This window comes from Carassius carassius, chromosome 9 (assembly GCF_963082965.1).
Source record: "Carassius carassius chromosome 9, fCarCar2.1, whole genome shotgun sequence".
Lineage (NCBI taxonomy): Eukaryota > Metazoa > Chordata > Actinopteri > Cypriniformes > Cyprinidae > Carassius > Carassius carassius.
The window spans coordinates 31,507,747-31,524,541 of record NC_081763.1 but is presented as its reverse complement, the minus strand read 5'-3'; the positions used below and the strand labels follow the sequence as shown (position 1 = coordinate 31,524,541).

Sequence of the window (16,795 nt, the reverse complement as noted above, 5' to 3'; positions counted from 1 at the left end):
GTGATGGAATGCTATTTCACCAAATCTGTTCTGATAAAGTAACAAAGTCATCTACACCCTGAGGGTGATTTCATTATTTGTGAACTATTTATTTAAGAGTGGCCCAGGAGATGTACTTTCTCAGACTAAAGAAATTGATTCCAATTGATACATTGTGTGTTTCTAAAAAAGCACACAGACCAGATCCCTTTCACTGCTTATATGAAATACTATGCTGAAGTGTTTCAGAAAGAAAGAAAAAAATTCAAAGAAGGTTCAACAACTGCGAAACATTTCTATTAAATGATTACTGTTGCACTTTGGACTCTATAACTCTACTACAGGCATGCAAATCTATAAATCATACTGTCTTTACAAGTGAACATTTTAATCTTCTCTTTTTTCTTCCCTTCTCTTAAATGTTTCATAATGCCAAACAATGATCCTCAAACTCACTGTTTATTGTTCATGTATCATCAACAGGCTCTGGATGTTAGGTGTTTCTCTTTCTCGCTCTCTCTGGTCATATACATTCTAGTGTTTGTTTTGAGTTCAGTCACTCATTTGCCACAAGCTTTGGTGGATTGTCAAAGTGAAAAAAAAAAGTCAAAGCCTTGCCAAACCAGTTTGTAAGTTTAAACACCGTGTCATTCCACTCTCTCTCTCTTTGTCAACATGTACCCCCCCCCCACCATCTTTCTCTCAAATTTGTCTTCTCTACCTGTATTTAAATGTTGTTTACAGACAGTCCCTATCTCAGGGTGCAGGAGGTCACAAGTGCTTTTTTATATGCCCAAACCTGCCATATGCAATGCAACTGTCAATATCAAAGCACAGGACAAGGCCCAGCATGCACTGAAAAAGTGCTTTAAATTGACAATTTACATCAGTTCCACAAATCAGTAATTCATCAACATCATTTCTTCTTTTGGTTTTAGAACAATAAGTCTTTGTTTCCATACACTTCATGTAAATTAAATAAATTATTTGATGTGACCAAGTTAGTGATTTTATGCGTACACATGATTCATGTGTTCATTTTCACATAACTCCCACAAGCCTGCTGACTTATATCACGCAGGTGCATGCTAAATAGGCATTTCCTAACAATTAAATTAGAAAATGTCATACTGTTCATTTCGCCCCCCTCAAAAACACATAACATGACATTTACATACAATGTTGAATTTACATTCAGCATTCACTCTCCCCATTAAGCTGCTTGCAAGGCATGCTGGGAGTTATAGATCCCCTGCCCAGGTCAGTTCAAAATCGAAACAATACCAAATTGATCCCTGTGGATTGAGAAATTAAGTTTAATTTAATTTGACAAAAATTAAGAGTTGTGCTATACATTAGCATATTTTTATGGGAAAAAAAACCATTGAGTTCAATTAAATGCTAATGTTTGTTTGTACCAGTCAACACCTGAGAAACACTAATAATCAAATAAAATAAAATAAAATACTCCAAAATATAAATTTAAAAATAGATATAGTAAGAAATAAAAAGGAGAAGAAAAAAATCGAAATAGGCGGATTTTCCCCTTACATAATCTCTGTGTGAGGTGTTGTTGGTTAGTCCCATGGTGAGGTAATATATGAATTAAGACTTGCTGAGTGAAGCAAAACAGTTGTAGACATGCAAACAGCCTGAGCCGAAGTGTAAGACTAAGAGAGACTGTGTTGTTCACACACACCTAATGAATAAGTAGTCAATCTATTAACAATGCACAAGATGAAAAGCAAGGAATAGTTTACTCAAAAATGAAAATCTTCTGATATTTTACTCACCGTCAGGACATCTAAGGCATGTTTGTGAGTTTGTTTCTTCATCAGATTTGGAGAAATTTAGCATTGCATCACTTGCTCAGCAATGGATCATCTGCAGTGAATGGGTGCCGTCAGAATGAGAGTCCAAACAGCTGATTAAAGCAGCTTGTTTCTAAAAACATGCAGCTTCTTGCTTCACAAGATGGAGTACAACATGGACCGCTGTGGTGTGGGTTACTGTTTTATCAGCTGTTTAGACTCTCATTCTGACGGCACCCATTCACTGCAGAGGATCCACTGGTGAGCAAGTGATGTAATGCTACATTTCTCCAAATCTGATAAAGAAACACATCTACATCTTGGATGGCCTGAAGGTGAGTGAATTTCACCCATTTTTATTTACATTTTTGGGTGAACTATTCCTTCAAGCATGTTTAGGAATGATGAGTTAATGCAAACATAAAGTGCTTGTTTTATTTGTCATTCTTGATTTTTTAGAATTTTTTTACATGAAGAAAGGTAGAAAAATCTGAAGCTTACAGACACAGTAAGGCTGGTGAATTCAGACTCTCTTTAAAGTGGACAAGGAAACGCCTTGCAAGAGAAAACTGCGTTTTGTCACCTGAACCCTTTTGCACACAAAGGCAGGTATGTGAGTGAAAACAGCATTGCCCAGACTCCTTTAAGTTCAGTTGTATTTAAATTGGCTAATTTGGTGTTAAGCCCCGCTGAAAGAGCATTTTCAAGTTCCAATCAACATTTAAGACATTTTACCGTGCCTTCATTTTACTTGAATAGAAAGGGGACTGTAGGTTATTTTGGGAAGCTGTTAGCAAATTGCGTTTGCCTGAATGGATTGAATCGGAAAACCAGTTGAGCCATCTAGCAACTGGCCTTTCCCAAAAACACATTTGGCATTCATTCTCATGCTGGAGAATTCACTGTGAACTTTACCTAAAGGTCAGAAGACTGTATGTGTATGTTAATTTAATTTAACTATCTGACAGGGACATCTAGTGGCCATCATAAGATTAAAGCGTCTAAATAACCTGTAAATGAAAATATATTCTAGTCTCTTGTCTTTGCAATTTACTGGAAGATAAAGCATTAGAAATTGTCAGTTACTCAGTTTGTTACCACAGTTACACTTTATTTTAAGAACCACTTTTCACTGCTAACAAGTTGCTTATTAGCATGCATATTACTAGCAAATTGGCTGTGTACTAGTAAAGCAAATAATGCATTATTCTGCATGACCATATTTTAGATCCCTTAATCCACCCCACACCTAAAATACAACTCACATTCATTTGGTTTCAGAGATGTTACAGAATATGTAGTCTGCTATGCACAAAGTGTAAGGGAAACAGAATATTTAGACTGATTATTCTCATTTGCTCATAGCACAGACATAAAAGGTAGTGTCAAACAATGTAAATATTGTAAACAATATAAATTCTGTATTATCTTAGAGTAGGCTTTGTAAAATGCCATGACAAGGCTGGAAAGCATTAATTATAGTTGACAGTGACACCTAGTGGTTAAAACTCTATCTATCTATCTATCTATCTATCTATCTATCTATCTATCTATCTATCTATCTATCTATCTATCTATCTATCTATCTATCTATCTATCTATCTATCTATCTATTCTATCTGTTTGTGTGTCTGTCTCTCTCATAGACAGTCTATCTATAGAGTCTGAGAACGTGACATCAGCGACGCAATGTATTCTGGGAATTGGGGACACGGATGCTGCTGTATGTATTGTATAGGGCTTGGGCGTCATGACATCATTACTTGGCGTGGCCGCCATGTTGACGGCCTCCTTTACTGCCAGGGGGGCAGGGTTTAATATTTTATTGAAGCACCCCTGGGCGCCGCCATTGGCTACCGGACCCCCACCTGCCTTTTAGCATTCCATTGACTCCCATTCATTTTGGCGTCACTTTGACAGCGAATAACTTTACATCTGAGGCATTTAAAGACTCCATTTGTCCATTCATTATTTCTAAAGAAACACGAAAATGTATAAAAGGCTCCATTACCTTGTATCGTACGTTATGGCCCCGTAGAAGCAGTTTTTGTAAAAAAATAGGCTTACGATTGCGTCATAACCTGCGACTCTCTGTCACGCACTAGAGAAATTACCGTATGGACAGGAGGAGAAGCTCGCAGGCAATCTTTTACTGTCTATGAGGCTATCGGGGGACATTGAGGCGTAAAGTCAAGGGAGATAATTAATCAGAATACTTACCAAAATTTGTTCCTTTTCACGCTCGCCTTCTCTGGAAGATTCGGTGGGTGATTCAGATTTCTCTTGGCACAGCGATTAGAAGACTTAAAATTGTCAGACAGGTTGCTCACGTGCTCACGTTTCCCTCATTTCAGGGTTAACATACTCAGAGTTTTTACTTAACCTCCTTTGTGAAACGGGCCCCTGTAATGCAAAAGAATGCTTTGTTGGGAATTTCATATGGATCCAAACCATTAATAGTGCCGATTTTGTCCACATACCCGTCCCTGGCATCCGTATTTAGTGTATCCATTTAAATCCCACAACCTTTTCGTGATTTGAACATATTTTCTCTTTCTCCCAACTCTGCTTCTTCTCGTTCGACTTGCTGTATGTTTACATTCGCGAGGCCATCAACATGGCTGCCACGTCCCAGAATGCAACGCGACACCCAAGCCCTAATAGGGCTTATAATAGATAATAGACTGTTTTGTTGGCTCTGTACAGCTAAAACAATATGTCACAATGGTGAAAGCTTGTTGTGTAATTAACTGCGTACTCATGACCGGCATGGAAAAATAATTTCGAATGGAGTGCGATTTTTCAGCTTTCCCGCCTGGAAACAGCACCTTGATCTCAGGTCTTGAGTTAACAAAGTGGCGTCGCATGGCTTGGTTAGAAGCAGTAAGAAGGAAAACCATCAGCTTTAACAACATTTCCCGAAACACACTTGTTTGTTTACGCCTTTTTTACAAACATATTAAACTTTCGTTGTTTTTACCACTAGCAATGGAGTTATTGTTACTTCGCAAACTTTATTAGCTTAACTTTATTAATGTCAGGGTTCTCACTTTGGTCTGGTTTAGTCTTGGTTATGTGTGTTGGCAGATCGTGGATTTGACATCAGAGACAGTGGACTCGCTTGTGCAGAAGTGAAAATACCTGCATTCACAAGAGCACGCAGCCGGCTGGATGCAAAAGATGTGGAGGAATTTAGGAAACACGGCAGATAGCTCACCTCAGGGTTCATGTGGAGAGGGTGAAAGGATGTGTACGCGCAAAGTACACCATAGTGACGCATATTGGATACTCTGCAGTATTCTAATGTTCCAGATATAATTGTTTGTGCTCTGCTTTAACACTGGGTTTTGTTATAGGCATAAACCATAAACATTTGACTGAAACTTGTCTATTAATATCTGTTTGCATGAACTTTAACTTTGAAATGTTTTAACTGTTGCCCCACCTTCTACTTCTCAAACCTCGTATTTTCTATGATATAGTGCTGGAAGGATCATTGTGCTTCGCGAGTCACCCATCGCGTGTTGGTAGTGGAGTGTACCACAGACTGCTTTGCCAATTGTGAAACGTCATTGGTAAACGGTTTGCCAGAATATACCCTGACCCATGCGCAGTATCATCAGCTCATCGGTTCTCAAATCGGACGTGTCCGAAGGAAACGGTTCACAGTTCAGTGTACTGGTGATCCGAAAACCAATGCAACCGGATCTTGACTCGAGAACAAGAATCAGCTCAACGGTTCTCAAATCAGAAGCATCCGAAAGAAACGGTTATCGGTTCAGTGTACAGTAGATTATGATAGAAACTAATTTCCTTTTTCCTCGATTAGCTGACATGTGCTGGAAACAGATAAAATAGGTCCCATGAGGCAGTGACTCTCAGGGCCTGAGCTATACTGTCACAGTGTCTGGGTTGTGTTCCCTGGGTGTCCACTAGATGTCCTCTTTTCCCACGGTGTCTTTCACTTCATTAATCACATTCCTCATGTCCCTGCTTAATTATTGCACCCAGCTGTCACTAATTACCTATCATCACACCCTGTCAGTTTCCCATTAGCATTTGTCTCTCCTTGTGTATATAACCCAGTCTGTCTTAGTATGTGTCACGGAGTCGTTGTGAATTCATGTCCGTCAATCTGTCTTGCCCGTGCATTGTCTTCTTGTTCTTGTTCTTGTTCTGGTTCTGTTTATGTTTGGATGGATGTTTTGGTTTCGACCCCTGCCTGGACTGCTATTCTTTTGGATTGCCCTTAATAAAAGACTTACTCGCAATTGGTTCTATCTCCATGCCTCATTGGATCCCTGCTGTGACAGAACGACTCCGTCATTCTAGGAACCAGCGGTATGTCGTTTTTCCGTTCCCCAGCCAAGATGGCGGAGCGGCGAGCCAAGTATCTTAGGTTGACCGCCCTCCGCCAAGAGGGAAATGAAGTGGGCGCCCTGGCTCAGGTGTTCTGGTCCCTGGCCGAGGGCATGGGCTACAACGATGTGGCCCTCAAAGACTATTTCAATGGCGGGCTGGATGATCCAGTGTCTCAGGAGGAGATGGCGCAGTTAGAGACACTGGAATTCTGGGAATTCGTGCGCTACCTACAGCATCGGCTTCGGTGGGATGCCCCAGCCACTCCTGTCTCTTCCGGCGGGGTGGTCGTCAGCCCAGCACCACTGCCCAGGATGGCAACCAGCCAAGCGCCACGACCCAAGATGGCCGCCAGTCCAGCACCACTGCCCAGGATGGCTACCAGCCAAGTGCCACAGCACAAGATGGCCGTTAACCCAGCGCCAACGCCCAAATTGGCCACCGTTCCAGCGCCACAGCCCAAGATGGCCGCCAGCCCAACACCAATGCCCAAATTGGCCACCGGTTCAGCGCCACAGCCCAGGATGGCCGTCAGCCTAGCACCACAGCACAAGATGGCCGTCAGTCCAGCACCACAGCACAAGATGGCCGCTAACCCAGCGCCAATGCCCAAATTGGCCACCGGTCCAGCGCCACAGTACAAGATGACTGCCAGTCCAGCGCCACAACCCAAGATGGCCACCAGTCCAGCACCACAGCACAAGATGGCTGCTAACCCAGCGCCAATGCCCAAATTGGCCACCGGTCCAGCGCCACAGTACAAGATGACTGCCAGTCCAGCGCCACAACCCAAGATGGCCACCAGCCCAGCACCACAGTACAAGATGGCCGCCTGTCCAGAGTCATGGCCCAAGATGGCTGCTTGCCCAGCGCCGCTGCACAGGATGAGAGTCACAGCTGACCCTCCAGAGTCAAGTCAGGTTCCAGTTGACCCTCCAGAGTCGAGTCAGGTGCCAGTGAACTCTCCGGAGTCGAGTCAGGTGCCAGTGAACTCTCCAGAGTCGAGTCAGGTGCCAGTGAACTCTCCAGAGTCGAGTCAGGTGCCAGTGAACTCTCCAGAGTCGAGTCAGGTGCCAGTGAACTCTCCAGAGTCGAGTCAGGTGCCAGTGAACTCCCCGAAGTCGAGTCAGGTTCCGGTGAACTCCCCGAAGTCGAGTCAGGTTCCGGTGAACTCCCCGGAGTCGAGTCAGGTTCCGGTGAACTCCCCGGAGTCGAGTCAGGTTCCGGTGAACTCCCCAGAGTCGAGTCAGGTGAACTCCCCAGAGTCGAGTCAGGTTCCGGTGAACTCCTCAGAGTCGAGTCAGGTTCCGGTGAACTCCCCAGAGTCGAGTCAGGTTCCGGTGAACTCCCCAGAGTCGAGTCAGGTGTTCGTGGACCTTCCAGAGTCAGGGCTGGTCACCGCTGATCCTCCAGAGTCAGGGCTGGTCACCGCTGATCCTCCAGAGTCAGGGCTGGTCACCGCTGATCCTCCAGAGTCAGGGCTGGTCACCGCTGATCCTCCAGAGTCAGGGCTAGTCACCGCTGATCCTCCAGAGTCAGGGCTAGTCACCGCTGATCCTCCAGAGTCAGGGCTAGTCACCGCGGATACTCCAGAACTGTCACAGTGTCTGGGTTGTGTTCCCTGGGTGTTCACTAGATGTCCTCTTTTCCCACGGTGTCTTTCACTTCATTAATCACATTCCTCACGTCCCTGCTTAATTATTGCACCCAGCTGTCACTAATTACCTATCATCACACCCTGTCAGTTTCCCATTAGCATTTGTCTCTCCTTTTGTATATAACCCGGTCTGTCTTAGTATGTGTCACGGAGTCGTTGTTAATTCATGTCCGTCATCTTGTCGTGCTCTTGCCTTGTGTCCTTGTTTGTTTATGTTTGGTTTGGTATCGACCTCTGCCTGGACTGTTTACCCTTTTGGATTGCCCTTAATAAAAGACTTACTCGCAATTGGTTCTATCTTCATGCCTCATTGGATCCCTGCCGTGACATATACAATTTCAAACTTCAGTTTATAAAAAAAGCCGCCTTTTCTTTTCCTATTTATTATAACACATTTATTTATTTATTTATTTGTTCGGGACAGTGCACATTAATGAACAATCTAACATTTCTGTACAGACTGTAAATGAGCCAGGTTATAGCATAAATGCTAATTTTCACCTGTAGTCTCGAGGCAGGAAGACAACAACATAAAAATAATACAACATAAAAGAACAGACAATATACAGTATCAAGCAAGAAACACATTAGCACACATTCAGGCAGATTACATCAATAACGTTAGTCAAAATGAGGACATATCACAGACAACATATAAAATCATTTTTATCAATTTCAACAGTGTTTTATGTAATTTCAAAGGGTTTCCTGTAAAACGATACCAAACTTTTGTGTGTTGACCTCTGCATGAGGTTTGGGAAGCTTTTGAATTTAGTTAGGAAAAATCCAGGCGGAAATCCCCAAAATAGCACTTGTGCTTAAGAGGTTAAACACAGTTTGTGTGTTTTATATAGTGGTATTAAACATGCATAAGTTAAATCTTTCTAAAATAAGATTTTAATTGCATCTCTGTGAAAAATCCCTGTGAAGTGGATTGATAAGCACAGTTTTACTCAATGCTTTGAAGTATTAAAACAGGAAGTCAGTACAGAACATATGACAAATGTGTCATACAAATATTTCTGACAGAAAATGTTTGTTTTGACAGTTTTATCACCCAAAACCAATGAGCAGAGTTTTGATACCCAAAACCTAAAAGCACTTTATTTTGTCTGATACACAGAACTGTATTAACAGTCTTCTTTCAGCCCAAGAAGCAAACAGAGGAAGCTGGGAAAGATCAGAAAATAGGAGACAAATTGATAATAATAATGAGCGGGTTTTATTGAATAATATTAGCTGTGACTCTTTCAGTGCTCAGTCGGACCTTATCCACTTCATCCAAACTTCTTCTCAACCTCGTCTGAATTTTGTCTGACCAGCACACATCCAAAAAACATTATGATATCAAAGCAAAAACAATGTAAAATTATTGTTTCACAACATCAACCCATGACCTTAAAATGCCGACATTCTCTTATCTCTAACTCATGAAGACAAATATACCTACTGTAGCTCCACAATCATACAGTTAAACAAGGACAAGAATGGCAAGAGCGAGGGAAATAATATGTAATAAAAGACATACAAATATAATAAAAATGAGTACATGGTCAAATAATAAATGAATATAAATTAAATTATGGAAACACTTTAGAATAGGGAACACATTCACTATTAACAGGGTTTTCCCTGAACAAACTCCTAATTTTCTGCTTATTAATAATTAGTAAAGTAGTTATTAAATTTAGATATGCGGTGGATTAAAGGAGTCTAAAATACGGTCATGCAGAATAAGACATTAATATGTGCTTAATAAGAATAAAGAGCCAGTGTGATAGTAATATGCATGCTAATAAGCAATTAGTTAATAGTGAGAATTGTTCTTTTAAATAAAGTGTTATTGAAATTATAAAATTAATGATTATTATATTATAATTAAAATCATAAAATTAGGAAAATAAAACAAATGCAGGATTGCTCTCTTGAGGCTGCAACACACACACCAACCTGTCCTCCAACCAATACGCTCGTATAGGTCGTTTGTCCAAATTCCTGAAATACAACCCATCAGAGCGTATCCTACAACCTATCTGCACTGTCTGAATCATTTCTACAGTACACTAAGTTCCATTCCTCATATAGAAAATAATAAATGTGTGAACAGGTGACCGATTTCAGATGCAGCTTTAGAGTATTTTTATAATGTTCTGTAGAGGGAAACTGCATGCTTTTATTTTAGATATTGTTCTGTGAATAAGTAGTCTAAAAGGGGGGTTATGCCTTATCTCTTCCATTAGTTTATATTATTAATAAAGCACTAACCTAAACTCAGAATTGCATCTTGTTTTGTGTACTTTCTCCATGGATCCGGAATTTTGCCATGACCCTGGAATGTTTTTTCATAATGCTTTTCCAGATCTTTCTGGAATCTGCACACAAACCACTTCCAGTAGGGCACTTCAGAGAGATCAGGGGTGATGCTCCAGTCTGCATAAACTCCTCCTGCGCTTCTGTAATTTTTCCAGGGGACTGACTTATCTGAGCCACCAGGATAAAAATCCACATTACTTGCTACAGATGATGTACAGATGTTAATAGCCAAGTTTGTTGTTCCTCTGTAATACCACCCATTCAGTCCAATATTACGATGGGAAGGAGTAGCGTGATCTTTTTTATCTTTTTTGTTTTCATGGTTTTCAATGGTGTTTGTGCAGATGGCTCCACAGAACGGACACTGAACCCAACAGCACCGACAGAGGTGATCAATCAGAATCTCATCTGGTCTGAACTTATAGTCTAGCTTTACTGGAAATGTCTCTGTCTTGAATCTCCTGCTGATGTCAGACATTATATCAGAAAGTTTATCTCTTATCACCTTTTCTAGGAGGTTGAAATCCTCAACATCATCATGTTTGACTCCACTGAGGTCTTTCTCAGAGAAGATCAGCTCATCTGAGAGCTGCTGTGTGAAACTCTTCAACCACAAACTAACATCTCCACTCTTCACTTGAACATGTTCAGTAGATTCATGAGCTGCTTTCATGATCTTCTGCTGCAGGAGTATGATGTTCTGCTTCATCTTGGGTAAAACACTGAGACTGAACTTATCAGTGATGTACCGATTGACTTCATCTCTGATGAAACTCGTGAAGTGATTTCTGGGATTATGAATGTAGTTCATGTATTTGTCAAAATTCTCCTCTTCTGCCAGTGTCTTCAGGATGTGTTTGTCCAGATTTGATCTGTTTCCATTCAGTGATGGACAGTTTGATTTAATTTCATCCATCAGATCTCTGGCAGTCTTCTTGTAGATGCTCTGCTCAATGGGCTCTTTCAGTTTCTGACAGATGATCTCTCCAAAAATAACAGCTGATGTTGCTCCATGACAGTATTTCTTGAAGATACTATAGTACTCTCCTCTCTTCTTCTCAATATATATCACAGGATCATTGGCTTCTGTGAACAGTTTATGTTGGTCAGTGATCTTCTTGTTTGCTCTCTGACAGATGGACAGAACCAAATCCATGAAGAATTCATTCTTGAACACATATTTCACTTGTTCTTCTGCATGTTGTGTTATTCTTGCCGTGATGTAATCTATGATTTTTTGAATGAAGCTTTTGTTGTAGCCGAATTTTGAGATGTTAAATGACTGAATATCTTTGTCTGTCTGCTGAGAAACATCTGCAACAAATGATCTGATTTGGGCTTCATCTTCTGGAGACAGAATATTACCAAACATCTTTTTAGTTAACCTGATGTAATGTTTAACAGCTTCTGTAAATCCAGTGGATGTTTTTAACTGAACATAATCTGAATAACTTGACACAGTGAAAATATCCCTGCTCTTCCTCAAGTGATCTACAGGAGCACTTTCATAGATGTCACTGAGGATATTTCTCACATCTCTCATTATATCAATGTCTCTGATTGCAGGAGTGTCTCTGATGATCTTCTTCACACTCTGCTCCCAAAACACATCAAACTCTTTCTTCAGTGTTTCTTTATCATTTGTTTTGTCTTTGAGTTTTAAGGCGAGTTGTCTGCTTTTTTCCAAGAGAGTGTTTTCATGATGTGTCCTCTGATCATCAATCTTTTTCTTCAAGCTTTGCTGCTGACGAACCTCATTTAATTTCTTCTTTGTTTCTATCACAATATTTTTCTGAAGCTCTTTGATTTTGATTTCAAATGATGTTTTCCACTGAATCAGTATATCTTTATCTCTGTCTTTCTCAAATAACTCTGTCATTGATTTTTTCACTTCTTCACTTGTTTTTTTCAGTTCTTTTTGAAGATCAGTTTCATCAACCTCATGAATTGTTTCATTTTCTATTTTGTTGTATAGTTTGTTCTCAGTTTCCATCATGGCTCTGCGAAGACTCCAGGACCACTTGCTGTATTCAGTCTCCAGTTTCCTGTAAGCTGAAATCTCCAGAGAATTTCTGAAACTGAAGACGAATCGTTCATTCAGTAAAGCCTCCCAGAGATCTTTAATACGGTCTTTTAAGTCTTTCAGCATTATTCCATGTGAGTTTGAGGCATGAAACATAATAGTTTTCTTCAGTTCTTGAATATTCTCACAGTAGTTTGGGTTTGGTGGAGCCATGGGTGGGCTTCCCTCCCAGAGCTGAACGAAATATTTCACATCTTTTTGAACATCAAATCTAATGACATCACTGAAACATTCTGCATTACAGACTTCATCTTTAGCAGCAAGTTTAGTCATCTCATCCAGTTTTTCCAGCAGTCGTCTCCTTCCCTCCATGTTTTTCTCTCCAGCTGTCACGTCTGAGACGTTCTGATGCACAAACACACAGCAGGGAGACAGATTTACCTTCTTCATCCTCATGAAGGCCTGAACAACAATCTGAAGAATCTCCTGCATCTCAGATGGGTTTTCTCCAAAGATGTTGATCAAAGTGAGATTTCCCAGACCAACAACAAATGTGGCCAGTTCATTGTCATGATGTCTTGTTGATCTTCCAGCCAGTTCTAGAGCTCGAAGACCTTCAGTATCAACAACCAGAATATAGTCAGAGTTCATCTGTGGTTTCATCTCATCTGATACTCTGATCAGCTGCATGAAAGCTCCTCTGGTGCATCTGCCAGCACTGACGGCAAACTCAAGTCCAAACATGGAGTTCAGCATGGTGGATTTCCCAGAGCTCTGGATCCCTAAAACTGACAGCACAAAGACTCTCTGGTCTCCCAGTTTCTGGACGAGTTGATCTAGAACAGCAGAGACCCAGATCACAGGAACATGACAAGCATCTCCATCCATCAGCTCCAGTGGAGATCCAGAGATCATCATCTCAGCTGCAATACTCGGGAGAGAAGAGAAGTGAACCTGCAGGTCTTTCTTGTTCTTCTTCACAGATGAACATGATTCATAGATCTGACCGATCTCCCTCATGACGTGCTCCAAACCAAAGGATGCAGCTTGAAGTTCCTCAGATATTCTCTCAAGTTCAGTTTGTTCAGCTTTGAGTTGTTCAGGTTTATCATTGTTCTCTTTCAGTTTCAAGACTGTTGACCACTTTTCATCATACTTGTGATGTAAAGCAGAAAGATCAGCTGATGTATGTTCATCCAGGAGAATTCTGAGCCATTTAAGAAAAAACAACTTTTCACATACAGCATTTGAGATCATTTCTTTAATAAAGAGCTTCATATACTGACTTATTTCAGTTCCATGTTGCTGTTTACGGATGTTCTTCATTTTTTCTTGTTTTTCACATATTTCCTTTTCTATCTCATCTCCTCGAGGTCGATGTAGTTCTTTGTTCTTCTGACTCCACTGATGCCAGAGGTTCCCCTGATGAGGCAGAAATAACTTTTTGACTTTTGTCAGATCTTTCTTCTCCAGTAAACTCATCATCTGCAGTGCTGCTTCTCTTCCTCTCCTGCAGTCATCATCATCTTCCTCATCTACTCTGATGTCTGAGTGTTTGGACACATCTTTAAGTCTGAAAGTGTGAGATGATTCTGAGAGACAATCATTTATAGCTCTTCTGATTTCTCCAGATACATCTGACTGATTTCTGTCTTTCAGACCGATCTTGATTTTCCCTTTCTTCGGCTCAGTTATAGCAGATTCATCCTCAGTAAAAAGACAAATGAGAGGCTTTCTGTCTTTGTACAGGTTTTGTATATTTGCTGCATGTTTGTCATTCCTGTCCAGTCGTGGTAGAACAACAACATTGACTGAGCTCATTTCAGTGAGGATCTGTAGCTGTTTCTCGTGGTCTCCTGCGTCACCGTGTAGATTACAGAACGCTACACACTCAGTGAATTTATCTGTTTCTCTTCCAGGAGAGCAGAACCAGGTGATCTCCACCACTCCATCCATCAGGACTCTGTTTTTGCTGCTGCCCGGACAGTTCCTGTGGAAGAACGTGTTGTGTTTCTCATTGATCAGACGGTTCATCAGCTGAGACTTGGATGAAGACACCGAGCCAAACCTGAAGAAAAACACCATTGGAGTTTCTGCCTTGTAGATGGACTGTGTTTGACTGATGATTTCATTGTTGGTGTTGGTCATCTTCCAGCTCTTGTTGATTTGTCTGAATGTCCAGAGAGGAAACTCAATCTGTTGTGTGAATGGATCAGGAACAAGCAGAGGCAGAGCATACTGACACTGGGACAGTTTAGTGACCATCAGCTGCTTCAGAAAACCATCAGCACAATGAAACACTGCCATCTGAACATCCATCGGGTGAATGAGGTCAGATTGACTTGTTCCTTCATGATACAAGCTTTTGTTTTCAAAAAAATCATCAAATATATCACTCTCAGATGAATCATTGTCTTCTTGTTTTATTTGATGTCGTTCATTGATCACTTTAGCATGAATATATCTTGCTCTGTAGTCCATCATCAGTAGTTTCTGAATGTAAGTCTGAATCAGCTCTTCCTCAGCACAAGACTCACGAGACTGTAATGAATGCTCAGTTATCAGAAGAACATCTTCAGCTCTCAGATTATTGTGGTGCCTGTCTTCAAGATGAAGTCTTTTAAATAGATTACTCTGTTTTTTGGTCTTATACTGTTGTAGCTGTTCATCTGGATGGACTCCTGTTGTTCCCAAATCTTTGTTTTTTCCCTATTAAATTGATAGAGAACATTACATTTACTAAGGTCATTTACTTTGGTTTTAAATAAAAATATGATCATTGTAGTCTGACATGTTACATTTTGTTCGAATGCTGCCTAAAGTAACAAATTAATTTAGGAACAATGAGTATCAAAGGCTACTGAATCATAATAAACATTGTCACCATAATGAGCAAAATATACAATCTCAATGTTTTACACTTGAGGATGGTAGGTTTTGCTAATAAAATGACCAACTAGTCAAATCAAGGCACTCACCTTCTGATTTTCTACAGTCTCTGATGTCCATTTGTCCTCCATTATTGTGGGTTTATCACCTTAATAAGAAAGAAAACAGATATAATTTGAAATAATGTAACCACTATGGTAATCTTTTTAACATGGGGGGGGGGGTCTAGGTATATATGAACAATTTGCATGTTTGTTTATAATATCATAATAATTGATTCTTACTTCAGAAGGTTATAATATCTTCTATACATAGAAAATATTGATAAAGAAACATTTTTTTTCACCACATTCAGACCCCTGCAATAAATAAATAAATATATTTAATCAGTGGCGGCTCGTTGGGGGAGGCACTGCTTCCCCATAATTTTGAGGTGAAAATGGGAAGAGGATGATTTAATGTTAATACAATTCACAATTTATTTCAGTTCTTGTCTCAGAATGTGTATTTTTTGTTTGACATTTCAAACTTGTAATACCATAACTTGAAAGCGCCGCTTTTCTATCTCGAATGTGCCAAATCTGCTGATGTAATTATAAACACTAGCTAGGTGATAGAGAAGGGGAGGGGGAAGCCGGGGGAGAGATTAGCTCTCGTGCCTCCGTTGGTAAAAAAATAAATTCCCATTCAACATCAAGTGTTCACTTTCAGCGCTGAGGAGTTTTGAGGAAAGAAACCTTGTAAGGGAGGCAATATTGAAAATTTGATTGCCAACAGATTTACCAAGCTGTCATTCAAACTGTATAAATACAATTTAAAAATAAAGGGAGAACACGCCTAAGCTGATGTTGACTACAGCAGTTGGCTTAATTAAATAGCAAAACAGGCAGCTCTCTTTTAACAGACTTTTAAGAAGAAATGGAAGTTTGCAACAACTGATAGGATGGGTAAGTGGAATTATATTATCTTGTTGTATGTGTGTCGTTTTCTTTACGTTTTTGACTAAAAACAACCAAAAAAGCCATTTTAAAGTGGTTGAGCAGATAATAATAATAATCGGCAGGTGTCCCAGACCAATACAATTAGTGTGCCTCCTCTATTTTAAAACCCACAAGCTGCCACTGTATATAATGCAATAAATTAAACATTACTTCGTAATATTGTTTTAACAGATCATACTATATATATATATATATATATATATATATATATATATATATATATATATATATATATATAATAGGCTATATTAAATATTGTGATTGGGCTTGAGGATAGGTTTGGGCTCTATACCTACACTACAAATGCCCTTAAATAGAACATCATTATGGAGTTACACAAAATGCACAAACATTCTTTGAGGTTTATAAACAGTACAATTAATATGCAACATGTCTAGGCTATAGTCAAAGTTTAAATGTAATATTAAATATTCATTATAATATAATAAACAGGGTGTGTTCTCTCAGTTCAGAGATCAAAACACTGAAATAAGATTGAGCAAAAAAAACAAAAAAAACAATGGTGGCTTATTAGTTTTATAAATTTATTGTCATATCTGTGTCCTCTTATGTCGGGTTCTTATTTAATCAATAAATTCAATCGAATAAAAAGACATGCTGGCTATTAACAATCAAATTAAATCACTATCAACAAAATTCATAGATGGATTGTGCATAAATGTTAAGTTTAAATATAACATTTTAATGTAGAAATATAAAAAATATAAAATAAGCTACCTTTATTTAAATATGAAACTACAAC

The 16,795-nt window shown here is 39.8% G+C and overlaps 1 protein-coding gene across 1 annotated transcript; it reads right to left on the bottom strand.

Moving 5' to 3' along the window:
- Nucleotides 1–9,854: 9,854 nt before the first annotated feature.
- Nucleotides 9,855–15,195, bottom strand: LOC132149605 (interferon-induced very large GTPase 1-like). The gene is made up of 2 exons (XM_059558987.1): nt 15,121–15,195; nt 9,855–14,851 (listed from the first exon to the last, which is right to left on the bottom strand). Exons 1-2 carry the CDS (start codon nt 15,160–15,162, stop codon nt 10,067–10,069), a joined length of 4,827 nt encoding a protein of 1,608 aa, XP_059414970.1. The 5' UTR covers nt 15,163–15,195; the 3' UTR covers nt 9,855–10,066.
- Between the last annotated feature and the right edge of the window lie 1,600 nt (nt 15,196–16,795).